General features: G+C 44.9%; 1 protein-coding gene across 1 annotated transcript in view; it reads right to left on the bottom strand.

The window, feature by feature from the left end:
* PRR12 (proline rich 12) overlaps nt 1-25,295 on the bottom strand; it is an 886,666-nt gene that overhangs the window by 321,224 nt on the left and 540,147 nt on the right. Inside the window, exons 7-8 of the mRNA XM_069605180.1 lie at nt 19,937-20,053; nt 19,681-19,814 (exon numbers count right to left, since the gene is read on the bottom strand). Of these exons, the coding sequence (XP_069461281.1) occupies nt 19,681-19,814; nt 19,937-20,053 (251 nt within the window). The remainder of the gene's footprint in view (nt 1-19,680; nt 19,815-19,936; nt 20,054-25,295) is intronic.

Here is a 25,295-nt window from a genome sequence, read left to right as displayed (position 1 = left end):
ATATGGTGCCGAAACCCGGGAGCTCTTCTGTTCATCAAGTGCACAGAGATAACAGCAATACAACGGGTAAGTGAAAACATTTTCGCGGACCCTGTTGCATGTTGCGGTAGTGGAATTTGGGGAATTTGGAGTCTTCAGGGACTCTAGGAATAATACAAAGATAGGGCAGAGCATTCTTAGGCACCTGTAATACAGTCAGAGCACCGGGGCGTGGAGAGTGGGTGTAGGGTCGATGCTGTAGAGGGCACAGAGTGGGAGGTCTGTCTGAAGGTTGAGTAAAAGAGGAATAAAAAGAGGAATAAAAGAGGAATAAAAGAGATTAAAGAATACAGATTACAGAATACAGTTTCAGTGGCAACATGGCAGATGCCGGTCCACTGACAAGGCAAGAGGCGGGTGAAGATCTGTCATATAAGTCGGGGGCAAGGGCTGTGCTGGAAAGGCTGAAGAGCATGTTGCACAATTGGGATGTGATCCCCCAGTCGGTACAAAGGAAGAAGGAGTTTGGGGCTGCCCACGAACATCAGTTACAAAGGGTGGTGAAGGGAATGGACAAGGGAGGAAGTGCTGAATCACAAGAAAAGGTACAGAGTGATCAGAGACGCTCAGATTTTGAAGTAATGCTTACACAAAAGTTCATGATCGGCACAAGATGGCAGCTGCTAGTAGAGATAAGGAGGGTGGTTGAAGGGAATGTGGAGGAAAGGTTAAGATCCGCCAAGGGGTGGGCAGACATTCTGAATGCAGCTGATGACTCATGGCTGAAAATGAAAAAAACAGTGTTAGTAAAGGAGGGGGAGGAGAGAGGACACAAAGAGGGGCAGGAATGTGAGGTGCCAGCACCAGTGCCTTTGGGGGTTGGGGTGGATGACGCACAACGCTGTGGGGATGGCTCTATGTATTTCCGAGAAAGGGAAGGAAGTGGGGGAAGATACCGGAGGGAGGACATTTTGGAAGAGAGAGATGCAATCACTTATTTGGCAAACGGGGTCCTGACAAAATGGGGGAAGGCATGTCCAGACAAAGGGGCAATAAATAAACTGAATTTCAGAAGGACAGGTGACTGTGCAGTGTGCACCTTAGACAAGGAATTGAACAAGATGATAGTGAAAGGTGTAGTGTCAAGCGAATACATGCCAGAGAATGTCAAATCACAACAAGACGCTTTCAGGGCATGTGCACCAGAGAAGCACATTGACAGGCCCACATATGAAGTTGGTGGTCAGTGTCAGCGTCACTTAATAGTGTTTGGGGGGAAAGAGCAAAGCATGGTGAAGCACAATCAGTGGTGCTGCATCTGGGAAGAAAGATGGTAACTGCATCTGAGCGAGAGTGGCCCGTGGGACCGGACAATGATCCACAGCCAGAGCTAATGGCATCCATAGAAGATAAGGAGTGTCATTTGATGGAGGGGCCACAGCTTGAAGTGGTGGAGATTATCTTACAGAAGAGCAAGAAGCAGGATCAAAGGAAATGTGAGCGCCTCCTGGGTATTTGGAAAGCAGAGGATGAACTAATGATTAAGCTTCTCAATGCAGAGAAAGGGCAAGACAATGCATTTCAGTGCCCGACAGAGAGGGCCTGGGGGCCCACAGCAAAAGATGAGTGGCAGGAGCACATGGACATTTGTGTGGCTCAATGGAAGAACAAACAGAAAGAGGTGCCCAAGAAGGAGCAGTTCAAACAGATGGATGAGAAAGACACACAGTGGCAAGACTGGCTGTCATTTGTTCTCCATGGACTGCTGAGAGAGTTTTCAGCGACCAGGTATTCACCATGGAAGATGCTACTTGGGAAAAATATGACAAGCACTGACAAGTGGCTGCTGACACTGACTGCGGGTGCACCTAGGGAATGGGAGGTACTAGAGGGTTACTATCTATTGGAAAGTAAGGGAGAGTTTGACTTGGACAGTGCAAACAAACATGACAGGCACATGTATGTGGTGTTGCTGAATGTGAGAGTGACAGGGATGCTCAGAGCTGGAAAGGGCGGGACATGTAGTTATGTTTGTTTTAGATGCACTGTAGATTATGGCTGAGGTTAATAGGTGGCAGTGTTTATGCAATACAGTACAGTGAAGGGCTTTAGATGAGTAAAGACATAAATAAGCTGTCTTAGTTTGGTAATGTTTTTTGTTATTTTTCTGCTTCTTTATTGAGTAAGAATAGTTTTATTACAATGTGCTTATGTAGAAGTAGTGCAAGGGTTTTCGTTAGTGATTGATAGATAAAATAAGAAGAGATGAAAAAAAAGTGGGCACATGTTACGTGGTACATTTCTGATTCTGCACTTTCTTTTGGTTCGAGATACATCACATCTGAAGCAGGAACACTGGCCTAATGATTTGACATAAGGACTGGCCTAAACATCTAACAGCCATGAAAGCAGATGTCGCAGAGAACCACCAGAGCACAACCAGCCCAGCTAGCTGTGGAATGCCGCAGGCCTCGCAGAGACGGGCATGAACAGCCCTCCCTTCGAGAATGTACACAGTTCGGATGCTGCTGGCTCAAGTCCCAAGGTTGATAAGAGCCTGACTTGCAAAGACAATCTGAAGTTACGAAATGTACTTGATTGCCTTTTCTTCGGCGAAATGAACTTTTGTTATGAATACGTACGGCTAATGGGAGGAGATTAATATGTAGCTTTGCATTGTACATAAGTATGAGCCAGGCCTGGGAGGGGGCAGAGTCGATGCAGCCCTCCAGAGCCTGGTGTGTGTGTGTTAACATTACAGCACTTTTACAACCCCACTTCTGGCTTTGTGGGTTATTTGTGCCCGAGTGCCAAGTGCGTGGAATGCCTGAGACGGTGCGAGGGAGCTGGATTTGCACTAGTATCGGGGAGAGCAGGACGAACGATTGTAACATGCGCCAAGACTGAATAGCAGACCGGGATAATGGAGGAGGAAGAGGGGAGCTTGAGGAAGAGTTGTTTGTCATCTGCGAAACACTGGAAATGAGGAGAGAAGACAGAGATCAGGAGAGCAAAAGGTGCAAAGTAGATGTTGAAAAGCTAAGTTGAGAGGATAGAGCCCTGGGGAACACCACATGTAGAGAGTGCTGGAGGAGGAGGAGGAGGAGAAGGAGCCCAGGAGTACCTGGGAAGGGCGGTCAGTGAGGAAGGTAGTCAACCTACCCAGTGCCTGGCCTGAGATACCAAGAGCATCTTGGAGCCGCTTTATGACGACAGAATGGTTGACCGTGTCAAAGGCAGAAGAGAGATAAAGGAGAATGAGAACAGCAGGAGAATTAGAGTCAAGATTTGTGAGCAGAGTTTTACGTGTGTTAAAGAGAGCAGTTTCTGTGCCTCTGGATGCCTAGAATCATCCAGATTAATGGCCACGTGAACAACCAACGAGCTCAGTATGTTGGGTCAGTTGAGGGATGACCAACTTCTCCAGATGTTTCCCAAGGAAGGAAGTGGTAGAGAAAGGGTGGTATTTGGCTGTAGATAAGGGGTCGGCAAAAGGCTTTTTTGGAAGGCGCTGGACAAGGGAGTGCAAGAGAAAATGGAAAGAGCCAGATGCTAGAGAGTGGTTGGAGAAGTCACCAAGTGCCGCAGCGAGGGAGGAGATGTTGTCCACAATGGTTCTGGAAGAACGGGGAGACACCCGTTTGGATAAGACCTTCAGAGCGGACTACTCTAGAGATCTCATCCGTTGTGATAGGCGAGAAGGCGGAGAGAGTGGGAGGTGGTAGAGGAGACGTCAGGAAGACGGGGAGGCATGGAGGAGAGGGAGGAAAAGAGAGGTCAGAATGTCCTGAGCTTTAGGGGTGAAATGGGTTCCCAGTGCAGTACAGTACAGAGGGCCTGAGAAGGAAGAGGTGAGGTGGAGACTGCAGATGGATTGGCTAGTTCCTTGCAGATTTTGTAGAGTTCAGCTGTGTTGTTTGAGGCTCCAGAGATACGATCCTGGTTGTGAGCCCTCTTCTTGGAGCAGATGGAGAGATGTTATTGCCTTTGGAGTAGGCGGCAGACCAGTTTGTCAGAGGTTGAGCCAGAGGTCTGCCACTTCCGTTCAGCAACTCTGCATTTGCATTTCAAAGCGGCTAGATCTGCGTCGTACCAACTGTTCTGCTTGGAGGCAGGTTTTAGGTGGATCCTCATGACAGGGGCCAGAATGACACTCACCAATGCCCAAACCCTTAATATCCACCTGATCTACCGCCCCCCCCACCACCCCCCTCCCAGGAACATTAGAGTTTGACATTAACACCATTTTGTCCAGCAACCTCAAAAGTTCCACACAAGTACTTATGATATGATATATGATATGGCATTTGTAACGCGCCTATACACAAGTGTTTCAAGGCGCGACGAGGCAGGGAGGGGGGACAAGGGGAGAACAGACAACGATCCTACTAGGCCAGGTGTCATTCAGATCGGGATTATACCTGGGGACCTCAATATGGGTTTTAATGACCCACCAGATCAGCTCGCCCTCACCACGCTCAACACCCTATCAGAAATAGGCTTCACCCAAAGAAGTAACGCACCTACCCATAATAAAGGTAGAATACTTGACTGGGTGGCAGATTTCAACTGTCAAACCAATATCCCCTCTATCTCACCACTAGCTTGGACTGACCACCACCATGTGTCATTCATGCTTTCTACTAATAGACCGCCACCCCCACCAGTAAGTATTACGGTGGAGAGACTTATCCCGACCTTACTCCCTACCCTCAACACGTTCCCAGACAACACAGATCCTGAGACCTTGGTCTAAGAATATAATAAAATCATGTACACCTCCTTGGACGTGATTGCCCCCCTCAAACTTAGACCAAGTAAGCCTAAATCACATCTGAACAAATGGTTTACGCCTTTTCTAAAAAACCTAAGGCAGCAAAAAAGGAACTGCGAGGCCGCCTGGAAAAAACTACCCTCAGCAGCCAACAAACTCAAACTCACTAAACTTTCAGCCCTCTATAAAAGAGAAATATGTCTAGCAAAATGAATCTCCTTCGACATACGCATATCCCAAGCCAAATCCAATATGAAGGAACTATTCTCTATCCTCAAAGAAATAGAGACCCCCATAGCATCATCTGACACATGCATTAAAGATGAAAAATGGTGCTCAGAGATACAAAACGCACTAGCCAACAAAATCTCCACGTTACAAAATAAAATCTCCAGTAAAAGAGCTTCCTTAAACGACTCTCACCTATCTAAAATAACAGAGTAGTACAGCTAATTAATCCACCCCATTTAACTTCACCAAAGTTTCCATTCTTGAAGTGGAAAGAATAATTTTGTCACTGATGCCGTCTAATTGTCAGGACAATCTCTGCCCCGCGCAGCTCATCAAGGATGCAGCACAAGACCTCTCCCCCTTCATTACGAAGATTATCAACGCGTCCTTTTCCACTTGTAACATCCCCACCAATCTCAATCCTGGGTACTTCCACTCTTAAAAAAAACCACTCTCGACCCATCTACGCCGACTAACTACAGGCCAATCATGACAGTACCTTTTCTACTAAAAATTCTGGATAAGGTTGCTTATGTACAAATCCAGAAACACCTGGAAGTACGCCATCTATTAGGAGCCAGACAATCAGGCTTCCGTCCTCAACACAGAACCGAGACAGCACTCATTGACCTGAAGACACAAGTTGATGAGCTTAGAGACAACGGTAAAGCTGCCCTCCTCCTCCTCCTAGACCTCTCGGCTGCTTTAGACCTGGTCGACCATACTATTCTATGCAACCACCTTAACACAGCCGCTCACTTTTCTGATGAAGCAATCACCTGGATTAGATCCTTCCTAAATGGAAGAGCCATGAGGGTTTTTTTGCCTACAGCAGCTGCCGACCCTATACCAATCACCTTGGCGTACCCCAGGGCTCTTGTGTCTCGCCCACATTGTACAACATTTTTACCAAGCCCCTTTTCGATGATCTGGGTCATCTCGGTATCACCTACACTAATTATGCAGATGATACCCAGATCCTCCTCCCGCTTTCTGGGGATTATCAAATGGATTTGGCCTTGGTGAATAGAGTGTACATCATCATCCAGGCATGGATGGCCACACACGGACTATGCCTGAATGATGATAAAACCGAACTCATCATCCTGGGCACTACCTCTAGCCTGAAAAAACTAGGACCTGACTATTCTTCATTCACAATCGATGGTAACAGCATCAAAGTAGGACAAGAAGTAAAAACGCTGGGCTTTTACCTAGACTCAAACCTCTCATTTGCCAAACAGGTTAACTCTCTTGCATCTTCCATGGCCTACACGTGCAAACTGATCCACACAGCTAAGCCATTTCTCTCAGATACTAGTTGCACGACCTTGGCCAGAGCCCTCATCTTGTCTCGCCTGGACTACTGCAATGCCCTCTATCTAGGGTCCACCAAAGCCACTATTAGAAAAATCCAAACGTTACAAAATAATGTCCTTAGAGCGGCATTGGGCATCTCTAGAAGAGACCACAACTCCGAGAGTAGCCGACAGAACAACTGGCTCCCAACCAATGACACAATTCTCCTAAAAACCTTGTCACTCACTCACAAATCTCTTAACGCTGCACCCATCTACTTGGTCAACAGATTCCACAGACCGACCTCCCTGAGACCTTCTAGAACAGCTTACAAAGATTGCCTCTCTATTCCCAATTTCAATCGTTCCACAATCGGTGGTAATAGCTTCCTGGTGAAAGCAGCCAAACTATGGAACTTCCTACCTCCCACACTGAGAACGGACCTTCCCTACCAAAACTTCAGGACCAACACTATCCTGTGGCTGAAAGCGAATGTTCATTAAATGCAATAAGCAGCCAGGTCTTACTGTGAGGAGTCAGAACCACCCTTCCACCCAATTGTACATTTGCACACACTCATCCTACTATCACCTATAGTTCTATATACTGCTGATGTAAGCAAGCTGTATGCTTCATTTTATTTTTGCTGATGTACCTTCCGTCTGTAATAGGATTTATTCTGTATATACCTTGTATTTAATACCTGTATGTGAATATTAACGTTGTTGTAACCAACTGCTGCGCCCTGTTACCCTAGGGTATGTTCGCGAATTATAAATAATAAAACAAACAATGTCAAGAATGTTGGTGATAGAAAGATGAAGGTTGGCAAGGAACGAGTCAGTTAGGAGAATCAAGAGGAGGGGAAGGAGGAGGGATGAAGGTGGAGTCAAACGCAGCGGCTGACACTCGTTTCATCAGTTTCATTACCGCAAAGGAGACTGGCAGTGCAGGTGGAGGCTCGGTCAGGGGGCCCCAGATGAGAGGCGAGTGTGATCAGACCAGGTGTTAGGACCGTTTTTCTGAAGTGCTACCAACTTCATCAACACCATTCAACTGAGGCAGTACAAGACTCCACTCTTAGTGTAAGGCTGTACCACCCGAGTACATGGTAGTGTAGACAGAGCAGCCAGGCTTATTTTAGAAGGGAGAGAGGGCTGTAGAATCAGTACAAATGAAATTGTAATACAAATGGCCCAAAGAAACACTGAAACACTATGTATGTAAAAATAAATTATTTATTTAAAATACAAGTAGGCCCAGATAAATCTAGGGGTAAATAAGCACTAACACATTATATGAAATCACAATATAATAAAACACTATACTTGAAGGTACACAGACCCCAAGTATAAACCTTATTTGAAATACCCAACAGTAGTTCTAGGGAAATCAAAATATTTTCATACACTCTCAGTATATGTCACACCTGTTCTTGGGAAGTAAAAACCAATGGTTACTTTCACAATTACATTCAGTAATGCAAGGGCAGTAGGCCCTACCAGTTGTACAGTGACTCTCAGTACAAATCACAAACAGTCAACTGGACAAGGTTCCCACTCACAGAGGTATTAAGGACGAATATCCCACTAGTGAAGCAAAATGTTCCGGGGTTTACCAAGGTCAGGAAGATTGACCAGTTCTGTGAAAATCTTACCTAACACCAGGAGAGTGGGGTAGTGAGAGGTTTGGAGAGCGGGAGATTAGCGGGATGAAGGCCTCAAGACTGTCTGGCAGAGTGGGTAGGGCCGGAGGGGAGAATAGTGAGGAAGTGAAAAGTACAGAGAAGAGACAATAATAGTTGAGTGAAGATGGATTTTGAAGTCTCCAAGGAAGAGGAGTTTAGAGGTAGAGGTCTGAAGAGAGGAGGTGAAGTCAGCCCATTCTGAAAGGAACACAGAGCCAGGGGGCAGTGTCACCAAAACCCTTACCTATCCTTTATCCATATGACCATATCCTATCTAACCTGTATCTTGGAATCCTGGAATACCTTAGATGGCTAGATGGTGTCTGCTGGTGTCAGCCGGGGAAGCAGGCAGCCTTCAACCGGCAGTGACAGAAAGTAGGTGTGGTGCGGACAGGGGGCACAGCAATCCCTGCACCCCACTAAACTGGCCCACCACTCTCCTATCTTATCATCCCCACCACCCAATAGCATGTAGCCTGCATGTACCCATTTCTATTTAGCAACTGTTCCCCCATATAGACTCAACAAGTTGTGAACTGTGTTGCCTGGCCATGTCTCACATCTAGGAGAACTGTACTCTTAATGTGCTAGCTAGTTCAGACAGAATTGTAATCATTAGCTTGGGTCACATCTAGACAGAAATGTGAATATTAGCTTGCGTCACATCTCGATAGTAATGTCTATAACCAACCCTACAAATAAAAAAATCTCATCCCTCGGCATTCACCTCTCAAACTCTGAATACTAATATTCACATTTCTGTCTAGATGTGACACAACCATAACTTCAAAACACACCTAACCGCACGCAATTCATTACATTGCAACAACAAAACAAACCACACATAGCCCCGCACAACAGCACATGAAGGCTACCAACTGAAAATACACCCAAGGTCAGCCGACGGTGTAAACCGAACTGAAGCTTCCAACCGCTCATCACAGCTCTCTTGCTCTGTCCCCCGCTCTGTCCTACTAACTTACCCTACCTCGCCTTGCTTTTCAGAGCCAGCAGAGCACCAGCGGACCACTCCAGTGGTTACAGTGCACAGTATAAATATCCTTTAACGTTAACATGAAAAAGAAGAAATGGCGTACAAAACGACAAGACTACTACTGAGATTGAAAATATTCAAACATCTACCCCTTGCAATACCAATACACAGGATGCACTGGCTTCCAGTCAAGAAAAGGACACATTCCAACACCCTCTGTATAGCTAACTGCTCCTTTATAGAGAGGGTGCAGCATTCATCATAAGGAAATTCCAACATTACATGCATTCCGGGACACTAGGGTCTAGTAACGCTGCCCCAAGTCCTAGTTCCTACCGTCGAAAAAGGAAAAGGAAACAAGGCTTCTCTTTTTTTCTACTGGCCACCAAACTGTGCAACTCCCAACCTATTTATCTTTGCTTGGAAGTAGACCACCTGACTATCAGAAAACTGTTAAAGACTTGGCTCTAAAATTACTGAAATGGGTAGATAACGAACCAGGATTAACAGTTAACGGGCACATAGATGGTCAAAGAATAACACAAAAAAGGGAGACTGATCTGTGCATCTGCTCAAAGAAGACCCCAATCTGGTTTTCCTCATTTGGATGCCCATCGTCTCTTCTATGACACTCAACTTCAGCTCACAATCTGTGAAACAGATGATCGACACTGCCGACACATCTGAAAGTCTAAGCGCAGATCATACTTCACTAATATAAATACTACAATCTTTTAACCTTTCACCACATTCACTTACCATCAGATTACCAACAAGGTCTAGTATACTAGACTCTCTTAGCCTGTCCAGTTACTATCCTCACTCAATGCACCCATCGCTATCTCAACTCTGGCTTATCTGCCCCAGCATATCCAACCCCTACCGCCAATGTAGTAGAATCCATACTGGCACACTGGCACACAGGTAACATGTGCTTCCGACCCGCAAACACCACCACAGGTTTCTTTCTTCATCTGCCTTCCCTACTATCCCACTACTAAAACCCTGTATCCCACCCAAAACATTGCTGAAACCCAATTTTATCCCGATCATCATCAGGCAGTATTGGCAGTATTGGGAGGCAATGTGGCAGTGTTTATTGCATGCTAAATTGAATGTTTTAATGGTTATTAATGGAGAAATCCGAATTCAATTAACTATTGATTGATTGATACTGGCACACAGCTAACAAGCGCTTCCAACCTGCAATCGATACCACAGGTTTTTTTCTGCATCTGCCTTCGCTTCTATCACACGACTAACCCTGTAACCGACCCACTTTATTTATTATTATTTTTTTTACCAGAGTCACACACAGCAAACCCAACCACAATGGCAATAGGGCTCTATATAAGAGCACTTCATATTCAACCGATGCAGGGTCGTATTTTCCTAGCATTTGTACAACGCCAGTTTTTAGAGAACCATCAACAGACACCACATTAGATCAAAAAGCAAGTTTATTGCATCCGACTTCATGAATAATCTTACTATTCCCCTTTCTTGTAAGCAAAGGGGAACCTTGCCTTTGTTTCATCGAACACGGCTACAAAGGCAAGTTTTGTTTCCAACACATAAGCCTTACTTAATCCTGCACAACAGTATGTTGTTCAACAAAAGAAAACAATTCTCCTACATAATTGTGATCCGTGCAATATGTGCGTCAATTTCATAAATGTCAAAGGCCTTAAATAAGCACTCTCCCTTGCATGGTGGCTGAGGCCTCTTTATACCAAAACCAGGCACACTCAAGCTGAAAGTAATACATTGTGGACCATATATGGCAGTGACATGGCCCTTTCTTCGTTTGATATCCTAAATGAAATAAAAAAGGGGATCCTTTGACCTAGCTACATTCCCAAACTGCTTGATACATGGCATGACTTCCCTCCAACATATCTGGGCAGGTCTGCCAGTATATGCCTATCTTGCCTCTGCCCCCCCCCCTCTAGCATCATGGACAAAAATCTGGAAACCTTTTAGACAGCCTTTGTGCTGAATACTGCCATCTGTGCAATAGCTGAACTTCATGCAGTGATGCTATTTTGGTCCTGAATGCTTTATTACATATTGTTAGCCATAGTACATCAGGGAGTTGTTTTTCAAGATCCATTTCCACTGCGATCATATACATAATCTGTCAAGAGTCATTCTTTATCAATTCTTTATACATGCGAGATATTGTTAGGGTCTCAATAATGAGAACTCCTGACAGGCTCAAGCTAAGCACGTTATTAGTCATAGAAGAACCCAGTTCTACTGCTCACTGGTGCTACAGTAAATCCACAAGAGTCCTCGTTACCGCACAGGTCCATGATTCAGGTGTGCATTGATTATGATTGTTGCATCTACTTCCTGATACGTGTGAGCAAGTGCTTCAGGGGAGTAGTGTGTAATGCTATCTGTACCATTCGTTTCTCCAACACACGATTAGTATTTCAGGCGAGTAGCATCTAGGAGGCGCACAGCCTTTGTGGCTACCGGGACCAAAAATACAATGTCTCCAGTAGCTGCTGTCTTGTGTGGCACAGTGCCTCCATAGTAAGTCGTCCCAAAAGCAAAGTGTCTCAGGGTTGTTCAACCCCTGTTTGGCAAAGCCTACAAGTCCCCGGCTCACACCTTTTTGGATAACATCGGGGTGGATTTTAAATAGAGGAATGCTTCGGGTCAGTGGTTGATTCCGTAAGGTGTTCGCTTTGGCAGGTCTGTGCACTCTGGGCAACCCAAGCCATTTCTCCGACAAGCAATATCATTCATTCCATCCACCTCCAGCATCTCCCTAACTGTCATGTGGGGGTCTGCGTCCAGGTGCCCACAAGAAGCCAACTCTACAGATTCCCTTCAGAAATAACATAGCAATAGAAATCTCAAAAACCAAACACTGTTCAGGCTTTTACATGAAGATTGACAAAGCAGGTATCCACTCAACATGGACATCTGGAAACCATTATTCACGAGGCAGGGTGAAAAATCCATCATTCAAGCCACTGATGCCAGATAAAATGTATCTGTTGGCAATCAAACATTCGGAAAAAAACGCAGCCATCTGCAGTATACCTTGCTTATGCATTGCAGTCTGGCACCAGCTATAAGGTCCAGAAATGCCTCTGACAGATCAGGACCATGAAACATTGGGCATTCGGAAGTTAAATGGAAAACTGTAGGCTCCTTGTTTATGGATGGTAAATATGGCCCACAACCTGTGTGAATATGTCCAGGAACACAAAAAGCTTACAGCACACCCCCTGACTGAGATTGAGCAGGTACACATACAAAGTGCAACATGGCCACCAAGACCATCTTCCTCTTGTTCCTCAACTTCCTTAGAACCAAATGCAACAGGGGATCCGGAGGGAATGTGTAAATTGACATGAAAACATACATTCGTAAAACAGAGCACCCCTACTTGAAATCTCTGCTGAAGAAAACTGTGGAAGTTCCGATTGGTACTGTTCGAGAAACAGTTTGAAGACCTAAGGCAAAATTACTATGAATTTTATCGACCTGGGGCACTAGTTCAAAATTAGCTGAAATTGGAACCATCTTGGCTGGTGTACGTTTAATATGTAAAATGAATGTGAACTGAAGCAAGAAGAAAAAAGAAAAACATTGTTTTGTTTTCCTTTGCACGCTTATATTTTGCTATGCCAGCACACACTAGTTTAGAAATGCTTTGACCACCAACTTACATTAAGCTTCCCTGTTGAGCTTCCTCCCGTGTTACCATTTCAGGAACTAGTTAAAAAACCTAATTGTATTCCCTTTGCCCACAGCTACATCTTTTTCTGGCTCTGGCTGAGGTTTGTACAGTATTGTACAAACAGGGAAAGAATTGTTCCCCAGTGAGGTCAGGGGTAGTATTCCACTGTCCTGTATTCAAACAGATGTTAACATGAGAGTATAAGTGGCTCTCCAGCGACAACCGCTGGTGCCATCATAACAGATAAGTCTTTATGAGGAACTCGCTGAAGCGTGTGGCCGTGGGAGCCTTCTGTTCCACTGTGAAACAAGCAGTTTCATTTAAAGGTCAGTTCGGGAAACATCTAAGATAAGTTCGAGCTGTGTTTGTTCTGTTAAATTGTACCCTGGTATTTTCCTGTACGAGCGTTCTTAAAACCCCACCTGAAAAGAAATGTAATTGGTTACTACACCAAACAATTGCATTCACATACTATGCTAAATGGATTTTTGCTATTTCTGGGAGTTGGAACTGTATTCTTGTATGAATGTTCTTTTGATCAAATAAATGTTTTATTTTAATTTGGTTATTACTTTTTGAAATATTGGTCGGCACATAATAAAAAAAAAATTGACAACTGCTGTGGCCATCTTGAAAGTCCCACCATATGGTATATATAGGTTATTCAGGGCTGACACCAGAGAATCCTTTGCAGGTGCCAGAAAGGGACTTGTTTGAATGCGTCAATGTCGTTAGTCATTCCTCTCCTGAACTAGATACATTTGGTCAGCCATAGATCTAATGCTTTTGACATATGGAACTTCGGTGAAGACTTGACTCTCGTCTCGAGTCGTTCCAGATACCAGTGGCTGGGAAACTCGCGTACTCTTTTTATCTGCACTTTCTACCGTAGGCTTTCTACCTAGGGGATGAAAAGTTCTGTTTCTTTCATAGGTGTTGGCAGTTTCCAAACTTCAATAGATCTCTGGTTACCAGAGGGCAACTGCTTGAGGATCTATTGGCGAGAGGGTCCCACGTCACTGTAGGGTGCTGGAAGGCCATGAAAGAAGGTTAAAGGAAAAATGTTTGCTGCTGCTGGCGAGTGTTGGGACCAGTCATGTAAGGGAAAACAGTGGTTCTGGTGATGGGACAGTACAACGCAAGTCCAGCAATGACCAAGGTTAAGCAGAACCTAAAGGTATCTCTTAACACAACGCTTATCAAGATTTGCCTCCGTCACAAGTTTTGCCAGAGCCAACACACTTTGACTAACCAAATTCACGCGGGGAAACAAGTCTGACCAGCAGAGGCGTGGGGGGGGGGGTGGGGAGGGGGCTATAGCCCTGGGTCTTTTGGATGTATCCCCGGATAGAAGCTCAGGGACTACAACCAAAAGGCTATAGCTAGCGCCGAATCCCACCAGTCCCGACATTAGCGCAGCCCCTGATCTTTTCCAGACCCGGCAACACCCCTGCTGACCAATAAGGCATAGAACTACGCAATCAGGGTTTTGGTGGCAGGTACAGTTGACAGCCAAAGAGATTAACATATTTTAGAATGTCCACAAAGATGTAACACAAAAATATACAATTTATTAAGAACACACATGCATTAAAGTAAAAAACAATACAAAGTAAGAAACGCAAAATATTCACAATCTCATACCAAAAAAATAACTCTCCCATTAGATATTGCATTTCCCTCAAAGCATCATTTATATATAAACAAGATTGTATTTTTACATGTATATTGTGTCGGCATTTCTTCATTGTGTACTATTGTGTGTTACACTAACTTTTAACCACTGCGATTCCCTCACGAGTAGTCAAGTCTTAACCCTTCTGATAGGTTGACCTCTGGAAGAATAAGCTATATAACGGAAAAGCCCTGCAGCCTAGATGGGGACCAGTCTTTCTTTGCCCTCCTCATAGGGTGTGGGAGAATCCACCCAACAATGCGTATTCGAAGTCCGAGCTCCAGACACCCCTTCACAGTCTCATCCGGGAACATTATGAGCTGACCCAGCAACGGGGATCAGTCCAGAAATGTTCATATAGTACATCTGCCTCATCCATTTTGTCAAAATGGGCCCGAAACCTTGCATTCTCAAAAACCTCTAGGCGAGGAAAGGCAAGAGTTTCACATTTGCTCGCTGTTAGGCAAGAACTGATGTAGTAACCCTGTGGGAGACTACTCGGCACTTGTCCTCTTGGTATTAAGTAACCCACCTTTTGTTATAGGCCTGTACTACACAAGTTGGTAGTGTGACTAAGCAGCCAGGATTATTTCAAGAGGGGTAAATGTGAGCTGTAGAGCTGCAGCAATGAAATCCACAAAAACAAGTAGCCAAGTAACACTTACACTCGAGGTTTTTGTTATTATTTAACAGTAGTTTTTAAATAAACATTCTTTAAAAAGGGCAATATATGGAACAATCAAATATACTTTAAAATGCTTTTCCAGAATAAACACAAAGCTAGTAGATACTCTAAGATGCTTTTTACACACTCCCTACACGCTGAGGTGACTTCACTAACTAGGATAGTAATGGTATTTATAGATCACTAGTACACTTTGTACAGTATGAGGTTTGCAGAAAGGAACATTTTAGGGAAGAAATGGTTAAACAGGTTCTCAGAGCATGTGAGCACTTAAATATTCCAATGAAGTCTAGATAAAAACCTTTCTCAGCAATAATAGTTTAAAACCAAGTTATCGCCTCTGAGGGACAGTAAATATCATAGTGAAATGGACTAGAAGAGTCGATAGTCTTGCACAAAGTTAGAGTTTGTTGAAGCAAAGAACAACCATAGGGTCACAAGCTGTTACACTTGTGAAGGGTAGAGCTGAAATCAACTCTAGCAAAGGAGCTACTGCAAGTCTCAACTGAGAAGAGACTGAGGTAAGTAACCCAAGTCAGAACAGTACCTTTGGTTAGAAGAAGAGTGGTCCAGCTTGCTTCTGTCTGGTTGCAGTGATGCAGATCCTGCGTTCCTGGGCCTCCGTCGTGGGGACAAAAGGGAGTATGTTTGGAGGACTCCTGTGGCAGCAATTCGGAGGTAGGAGGCAGCGAAGGGCCCTTTTCAGATCAGCGGCACTTAGCAGTGTCAGCACTCGGTAAACAGCACCACCGCAGATCTTGGACATCAGCTGGGCTTCCTTCACTCCTTGAGTCTTGCACTCTGGTGAGGGGACTTGAGCTCTGGTGATCCTGCTTCTGGGGGGTCCTGGGGAGACTCCTGAAGCTTCTGAACGGCTTGCAGACGTTGCACTCGACTACAGATTTCTCAACCCCTGGCAGTCAGTTCCTGCAGCAGCAAAGAAGTACAGCCAGTTGGTGAAGATGGTCCAGTGGAGTTCATCTCAGGGTTAATTGGTCCCACTAACCCAAGTTATGTTATGTTAAGAGAACTTTTACAGCTCACGGACACCTGGGGGTCTCTGTAACGCTCACCTGATTCCCGTAGAGGCGCCGGTCTTGACTGGGCGTATACCGTATCTTCAAAGGTGATGTGTAACACACGGCTGGCTCTTTGGGCTGGACCTCTGTGCACTGTATGTCTGACTCGAAGGGTAAGATGTCTGCAGATAGAAAATATGGGATTAAGGAACTGGGTTATTGAATGTCTCTCTCTTCTTCCCTTTCTCTTCTCCTGTAGAACCCCAAAGGTTAACGCTCTCACCTTAGGTAAGTGAACGCCGTGCTCTCCATCTGCCTCGGGGCAGGGTGCTGTAACCAGTTTCTTCACTGGATAAGGGGAGCAGGCCTCTTGACTTCAGAGGACTGCTGTCCGTCGTTTACTGCACGAACGGTAAGTTTCGAGTAATTCTAATGTCTTTAAAGTCTTTAGTAATGATGTTTCTTGTTTTGCAGGGTTCCGGCGATGGCGGATGACGGGCTGAAGTGAGTTGAAGATGGAGCCCGTGTGATGAATAGAAGCGCCTGGAAGCACGTAAGTAAGCGCTTGTTGCCTGCTTCACGATGCGCTCTAACTGTCTTTTTATTTTGCAGGTACAAGTTCGGAGCGGCTGCAGGGTGCCGGAATACCCACTGGGTTAGATGTGGAAAGGAGTAATGGCACGTGAGTATTAAAGTTCCCCAATGTCTTTAAACGCACCTTGTTTTGTCTTTCAGATGCGGGATGCAGCGCCGAAGGCCTCCGGAGCGTGGGAAGAGTTGGTAAGCTTTTGTCTTTCAGATGCCGGAATGCAGTGTGAAGAACTCCGGAGCGCACGAAGAGTAGGTAAGCCTTTGTCTTTCAGATGCCGGAATGCAGCGCGAGGCGTTGGTGACAGCCGATGGACCAGGTAAGTGAAGAGCTGTCACTTAAGACCGTAATGCTAACCTGTTCTTTCTTGTCTTTATAGGTGTTGCTGAAGACTGGATTCAGGATGGTAAGCCTTTTTCCTTAGGCCCAGGATCAGATGCAGAAGACACGATGAGCGTTCTGCTGCAGAGGATGCAGAATAACGCAAAGCAAGATTCATCCATCGGGTGTGGTTTAAATAGCCTCCTGTAGTGCTTAGGTGTCTCCTTCCACAGCCACGCCTAGGTAAGAAAAGAGTTCCTGATTTCCAGAAGAGTTCCAGTGTTCTGAATCTAGGGAGTGGCTCCTGCCCCACCCAACAGGAAAAGTAGTTCCAAACAGAAGAGGATCAGAGGCTCAACTGGCAGGCAAGTAAGCAGCATGGTCTGCTGCAGGTAAGTCCACCCAAGCATTATGAGCCCGGCGCTTCCAGCGCTGGGACTGGGCATATTTATGAGCCTGGTGCCACTGGCGCCAGGACTGGGTCCAAAAGGTCCCAATTGGGACTGGTTGGCACTCGGAACCTGGGTTATGGATCTGCTTCCAAGGGAGTTGGTAAAACCCTGACATTTTGGAAGCAGAGATCATGACAGTCTCATGGGAAGAAGTTGTCCCTTCCGGAGCTTCTCTTGTCGATCAGCAAAACGAGTTTTAGCACAGCAGCAGGGCTTCACCGGGCAATTCAAAGGTCCGGGAGGATGTAGCAAGCTTTGTTCACAGTTTCTTCGTCAGGTTGTTCTTCCCAGTTGTCGACTCTGCCTCTAGTCCCAAAACCCTCACCTTTTAAGCAGGTTTCTCCCATTCATACACAGCCTAGCTGTCACTCAAACAGTAGGGGGGCTGTCCTGAAAGGGCAGCCAGAGAGCCAATCAGGACTAGGTGGATTCAGACATTCCTAAAGACAAAGGACAGGGGAGTTTTGGGAACCTCCCTCACATCCTGCCCTTCCATACACTCTGGAGCCAGAGGCGGGTTGCAGTACTAAAGCCTGCCAAAGGCAAAATGAACAAAGGGCTCAAACCTGGCTTGGCACGCAGAGTAAACCCCAAGAAAGACCTCACAAACAGAAACTGGCGAAAAAAGAAGACACAATGGTCACCCATGGGTGCTATACTGCAGCTGAGGATTCAGCCTGCCGTAAATAAAGCACAATTGTAGGAAGATCAAACCACTGCCACCAGCCATTTAAAGTAGTGAGAGTAACATAAAAAATGGTGCATGAGTAAATAGGATAAGGGGCTACCAAGTAACCTCCCAGCACTCCACATATGATGGGGTGAACTGGACCCACAAAGAGAAAAGGCAAGTAAAGTTAAATTGACTTTACTATTCTTGGGAACAATAGTTCACACAAGAATAGGTATTTTAACCTTATGAGAAATCTAAAGGATAACTCTGTGAGACTGCACGGACGGTGCGGTGTGTCACCATACAAAATGTAGATGCCTCAGGGTTAAAATTAAAAGTCCTAAAGTCCAGCCAAAGAGCTGGGGGTCTCTAAGGTTGAAGGAGATTAGCACAGAAATCAGAATTCTCCCTAACACTCATGCCTTGACAACCAGGGTTCACTGTTGCAGTGAACTGGATTTTAACATGGTTCCCTGTCGACTCAACTCAGGTTTCTGTCCAGACCTTAACGACTAGTTAATCTGTCAACCATTAAGGTATTCAAAGCAAGTTGTGTGAGGGAAATCACAGGGCAAAGCAGTGTACCTAGTGTGTACTTAAAGCCCTCGAAGCATATGGTCTTTCAAACAAATCAACATTTTTTACATCATTGAATAGGCCTCGACAGGGAAAAGGCGAGTAACTGGCCAAGGAAAATGCAAAGATAATCCTTTGAGAGAGTTTAACATTTCACCTCACAGTAGCACTAGGTAGGACATCATTAGCTGTTTATTCCATGGAAGGGTTGGATATATTTGCAGAGATAAACACAGCTAGAAAAATATTGCGTTTTCTTTTTAGGTCATGCATTGTAACGATATGGTCTCTTCAAAGTAAGTATTTTATACACCCATAGAGCAATAGAGGACAAGAAGGGGGAAGAATGCAAGATTAGCACATTTGGGTTTAACAAAAAGGTGTACAGAGCCCATGTGTCCTAGTTCGAGTTTATCCTAAATAAAATGTAAAATGCTATACCTGCGAGTTATGTGATGTTTGACTGTTGGTAGTGGTTGAGAACTGGCCAGTTCATAGCCACTTGCCCATATGTATGACTTTGTTTATGAGTTCGAAGTAGCATCTTGCATAGAAGACATTCAGCTCAAAGTGGTTTTGAGTGCATTCTTTCCACAGTCTCATGCTTTTTTACACATTCAGTAGTGTGTCACCCTTTTAAACACGCTTTTGAGAAGGCACCAGCCTAACTCATCTCAGCCATTTCACCACATTTACTGAAGCGGCCATTACGCCACATTTAAGGCATTGGGGGGGGGCGGGGCTGAGGGGGAAGCACAGGTTTAAGGTATATTTTAAATTCTATATAAGGGTAGTTGGGGAAAGCGAGGGGGGGATAGAGATGGGGTGCTTGTTCACCATAAAAAAGTAGCAAAACATACAGGAAAATGAGCACATTCAGTAGTGATCTGGTGAACTGTACCAGATCCTTTGATTTATAAGCAGGCTGATACAAGTGTGTGCATCCACACCAGAGCGCACTTAGCCTGTAAACCACAAAGCTCTAACTCATTCAAGTTCCCATCACACTCCTTTTTGAGCAGTTACCTTATAGCCTGCATGGGCCGATGCCAGGGCTTCTTGGAGCAAACACGCACATAGTCCTTTTTGTTAATATTCTCCAGGAATTTCACATAGAGACGCTGGTACCTGTTCTTGGCATCACCAAAATACCCCAAGTACTGTAAGAACACAGAGGGTTGAAGCAGAGAAAATCAGTAAAGCCTCCAGGTGGCAGGAGGGAGCTTTTTGCTGGTCAGAAACAAAGGAACAAATGGGAGGCAAAGAAACAGGAAAGACTTACATTACTTGTTGCGCAGAACTGGCGCTGTCCATCTTTGATCTCTGGGGTAAATTTCTGCAGTAGAGCTTTCTGCACCCTCCAGATGGGAGGTGGCTCTCGTCCGGTGTGTAGTGCAAGCTAGAGATGGGTAGAAAAGAGGGACAATGAGAAGAAACCATGGAGATGCTAATAGTTGGACCTCAAAACTGTTTCAATGAGAAAAGCAATTCCATGTGTACTACCTTCTCATTAGTCCTTTAAAGTTCTCCTTTCAAAATGTGTGGGAATAATGCCACTTTGTGGTGGATATGGAAAGTGTGCCAAAACGCATGTATACTGCCTATCCTGTTTACCTTAGCCACACTCCTACACAAGTCTGGCAGGACACCTGATGTGAGGGGGCGCTGTGGGAGCCCCAGCAATAAATGTGAATGAAGGGATGAAGGTGTAATAGGGATAGGAGGTGGTACACAGTTCTGGAAATGGAAAACATTTATTTTGGGATTTACCTCCTTTGTGGGTGCAGGGACGAGTGGCTAGATCAATGGTGGTGGTGTTAGGGGTGCGCCCTGCCAGGCAAGTGATTTGCAAATAGTGTGAAAAAAAGGGCTAACATAACATTGCTTTAAAGAGATGCCTAAAAACACACACAAATCAGATAAAACAACCAGACTATATGGGATACTTTACTCACCGTAATTGTATTTCCGATGCTTGTATCTGTTAGATTCACATGCTATGCATAGACCGACATCTAGTGGAAGCAGCAGAGTATTACAGTTTTTTTCAGAACTCGAAAAGGGGTGTCGACAGGGTGTGTCAGTAATACTATCCCAAGTGTGACGTTCACTGTACCCATGGTCCTGCACTCATCAAGGTCCCTCGGATTGTTTTGTTTCTGACAGGAGTTTGACAAAAGTGTAGCGCGAGTACAGGTGTATTAAAGCAGATATGCATCAGCTAAAGTCCAATGACGTTCAGAATAAACATCTATGCACCTTCTACTCCAAGGAGGGAAGGGCGGGCGCATGTGAATCTAAGCAGATACAAGCATCAGAAATATGATTACGGTGAGTAATGTATCACTTCTGAGGCTTGTGGAATCTGCTTAGATCACATGCTATGCATAGATTAGCGAGCAGTGTTAGAAGGTGGTGAGAAGGTCCAGCTTCAAATAAATGTTTTAGAACCACTTGTCCCACCTCAGTTTCTGCTTTAGAGTGCTTGTCAATGCAATAGTGCTGAGGGAAAGTGTGTACTGAGCTCTATGTAGCTGCTTTGCAAATGGTGTCCAGTGGGACGTTTGAGAGAAAGGCAAGAGTAGCTAGTGGAGTGAGCTCTCTGTGAGAAAGGCAGTGTTTTTCTTGATAAAGAATGGCAGAGCTGTATGCATCTGTCAGGGACATCAGGGGCCAGGCTGGTAAGGTTAGGCCAAGAACTTGAGTTGGAGGTGTTGGATGTACATATAAGTATGTGGGTGGTGACTTTGGGAGCAAAGGAAAAAGGTTGTTAGTTTTCCTTAATCTTTTTTCTCAGAGATCCACTGAGCTCTGCTCAAAATGGAGGATTGGGCTTGAACCCAGACCAAAATGGTGGATCAGTGCAGCTGGGTTCCAATTTAGAATGTTAAGTGAAGATTGTGTTTTCTGCCCATTCTAAACTGCCTTTCATCACTTTCCCCAATAACGAGTAGCTAAGTTTCTTTTAGCTACCCTTAAAGCCTACCAATTTGAACCTTTCAAGTCTGAAGCAGTGAGCAGGAGTTGGAGTGATCTTCAATCAACTAAATTTGGTGGGAGCGCAGCATTTTGATAAGCTTGGTGCAGTAAAAGCATGTTCAAGTCCAGAAATGTGTTTTGGATTAAGTGAGCTGCGCAGCAGGTAGTGTGGAACTGTTTGTGAAACAGGAACATTATTATTTCACACTTACAAAGTCAAAAAACGCTTAAAATGAGTTTGGAAATGTAAGCGTTAAATAGCGACTGTACTATTATTGTAAATATTTTTGAAAGCGCTTCTTCGAGACTCGCATGAAGGCAGCGAGTGAAAGAGAGAGTGGGGTGGAGTCATTGTGTATGAAAGCGTAACTCCGCTCCAGAGGTTGAGGTAAAGCCTCGGTAAAACAGCTGTTACTCGGGTGGTGATTTCCTTTTCGTTGTGCTCGGCTTCATTTATGAGCGTGTACGAGTTAAAGGGATAGTCCAGTAAAAAAAAAATGTATTTAAAAAATAGATAGGCAACATTAAAAAAAAAAAAAATACTAGCACTTTTTTTTTAAACTTCCTATGTAAAATTTTGAGCTATTCAAGCTCAAAATTGGCAAAAGCGAGCACATGGGCGCATCCATTTTGTGAAATGGATGCCTGCCTGTGCTGGCTTTTGCGGCACTAATGAAGGAAAAGCCAGCCAGCTGTAGTAAACAAAATCTACCGCTGGGTGGCTTTTCCTTCATTGGTGCTGTATGCGGAGGACGGGGACCAGAGACCAGAGCAGGAAAGCTGCAGCTGAATCTCGGTAAGTGCTATTTATTTATTTTTTTTAAAATAAGCACTAGCTGCAGTTTTTTTTTTTCTAAGTTTTCCGGGCTGGAGGAGCCCGGAAAACTTAGAAATAAAACCGCAGCTTTAAAAACGTATTTATGTTTGCGGTCAAACATAAATACAACGTTGTGTTTGAAAACGCTGCAGTTTTTCTGTCCAAGTTTCTCAGGCTCCTCCGGCTCGGAAAGAAAAACTGAAGCGTTTTCAAACACAACCGCGTTGTGTTTCTGCCTGCTATGGCTATACTTTGGGTCTCCGGTGCTCTCCGAAGGCCAAGGCAGGCAGAAACACAACGCGGTTGTGTTTCTGCCTAAATCTGATTTCCCATTTGGGGCTCTCGGGCTCCCCACGGGGGACCCCGACAGCCCCAAATGGGAAATCGGCTGTAGGCAGAAACACCGCGGCATGTTAACACAACCGCGTTGCGGAGGAGCCTGAGCAACTTTGAAAGAAAAACCGCAGCGTTTTCAAACACAACGTTGTATTTATGTTTGCGATTGCTTCAAAAGCGACTGCAAACATAAATACAACGTTTTTAAAGCTGCAGTTTTATTTCTAAGTTTTCCGGGCTCCTCCAGCCCGGAAAACTTAGAAAGAAAAAACCCAGCTAGTGCTTATTTTTTAAAAAATAAATAAATGGCACTTACCGAGATTCAGATGCAGCTTTCCTGCTCTGGTCTCCGGTCCCCGTCCTCCGAGTACAGCACCAATGAAGGAAAAGCCACCCAGCGGTAGCTTTTGTTTACTACAGCTGGCTGGCTTTTCCTTCATTAGTGCTGCAAAAGCAAAAGCCGGCACAGGCGGGCATCCATTTCACAAAATGGATGCGCCCATGTGCTTGATTTTGCTAATTTTGAGCTTGAATAGCTCAAAATTTTACATAGGAAGTTTAAAAAAAAAAAGTGCTAGTATTTTTTTTTTTTTTTTAATATTGCAATCTATTTTTTAAATACATTTTTTTACTGGACTATCCCTTTAAGGAGCGCGAGTCACTACGCATTTTCTACAAGTGGATAGCAAGCGTTGGCGATCGCTTAGGTCGCTTTAATATAAACTGCTGAATACTGATTGCGAACTAAAATTGAGAAAGTACCTTTGAACTAAAATTGTGAAAGTACCTTTACCTCCTTACAGTAGAAAAAAGCAGTAACTTCATAAGCCGCGATCGGCTTGAATATAAACATTTTGTCTCTTCTACTTCCGAGTACGCGCCTGTATGCACAACGTAAGGAAGTTCATTCAGCATCACAGGAAAAGTAGTCCCAGAAGGAATTGTTGGAGCTTTAGGGATTTAGGTTAAATGTAATGAAAACTGAAGTCAGAGATGAAATGTGCACACAAGGTTCAGCATGTGTAATCTGATGTTAACTGAAAGCAGAAAGTAAAATTCAGATTTCAACTAAGGTTTTGGTTAAAAGGAAGGTTAAGAGAAAGGTATTTTATTATAGAATTTGAGAAGTCCAAGAAACAATCTACCTACAAAAAAGAAATGTGTTAAAGAGAAGTAAAAGACTGTACAGAAAAGTTTCTGAAAGCAATTTGAACTGCAAGTGCAGCATCAACTAAGTTAATATTTCCTCTCCAGTTGTTTAAACACCATAGTCTGACTTTACCAGAGGAGCACAGCCTTCTGCTGCACTCCCCTGGGCTTTTCGCTCACTTTCTTATGGGGAAACTGACATCCCCTTACAGACAGTCAGTACTGGGAGACTTTTTCCCTTAGTCCTTGTTAATGTTGCAACGTTTCTGCAACATGTTGCAATTGCACAATGTACCTTCCATTATAGTGCACCTGGGTCTTCCTGTCATTTCAAAAGGCCCTAAATACTCTCAAAGGAATTTTTAGGAGAAATGCAGGTGTGCCTTTGGCTGGGCTGGTGGCAGCTTATCTTTTCATATATTTGTAACCCTTTCCTGCCATGCAAACCGCGTTTGGCACGAATAGGTGGCCTGGCTCCAAATGGCCATGGCACGAAGTTCTTGGTCCTATCCTTTGGCCATCTTGCCCCTTCACCTTCCCCAAGTCGAGCCGACCCAGGCCAGTCCTTATTTGGGCATGCATTCTCCCGTGAAACGCCAAGCTTTCGCGAGATTCTGCATGCCTTGTGTGTGTGCTTCCAGGATATGGGCTGGACTGTCTGGTTCCAATACACATCCTGGGTGCCAGAGATTCTAGTGTGCTGTGAATGCCTGGGAGCAGAGCACTGTGGTCCATGATTGGTCCGTGTATGGTATACCTCTATGTGAGCAGATCTCCCAATAGGTCCTCTTCGTTTTGGCGCAAAGGAGATGTTGCATAAGGGAAGGCTCCAAACACCCATACCATGTCGATTTGTGGAGTTCTCACTGAACGAAGGATAGGATCGAAGTATCCTGAAACTAAGAAGCCGAGTTGAGGAACCGCTGGAATGTTTGGCACCCTGAGCCCGCTTTCGTCCCGCTGGACCCCTGTGCATCTGGTCGTCCTAGAAGGTCTACGAAGGACCTTGGCTCTGATACCGCTGCCGTTTCGAGGAGGCCCTTGAAACTTGGTACATCGTAAGCTCTGTGTTCACGGCACTCTCACACTGAATTTCATACACTTGGCGTTCCCAAGTCTGCAGTAAAGAGAGAGCACCCGAACAGGAGTACACACGGTTACCGTGTCGCCCAGCCGTGGTGACAAACTTTGCAAACTCATTGCAGCTGTGCCCCACTGTGCCCTGAAGCCTGCTATAGCGGGGCTGGCCTAATCCATCCACCAGGAGCAGAGAAATCACCACTGTCCCATTTGGGAATCAATGCTGAAAGCCACAGAGCCACGAGATTGCCGCATTTGAACCTGCAACCGTAGTGGACTT

This window comes from Ambystoma mexicanum, chromosome 1p, assembly GCF_040938575.1.
Source record: "Ambystoma mexicanum isolate Mex_15411 chromosome 1p, UKY_AmexF1_1, whole genome shotgun sequence".
Classification (NCBI taxonomy): domain Eukaryota; kingdom Metazoa; phylum Chordata; class Amphibia; order Caudata; family Ambystomatidae; genus Ambystoma; species Ambystoma mexicanum.
The sequence above is the reverse complement of the archived record's forward strand: the minus strand, read 5'-3'. Positions and strand labels throughout refer to the sequence as shown.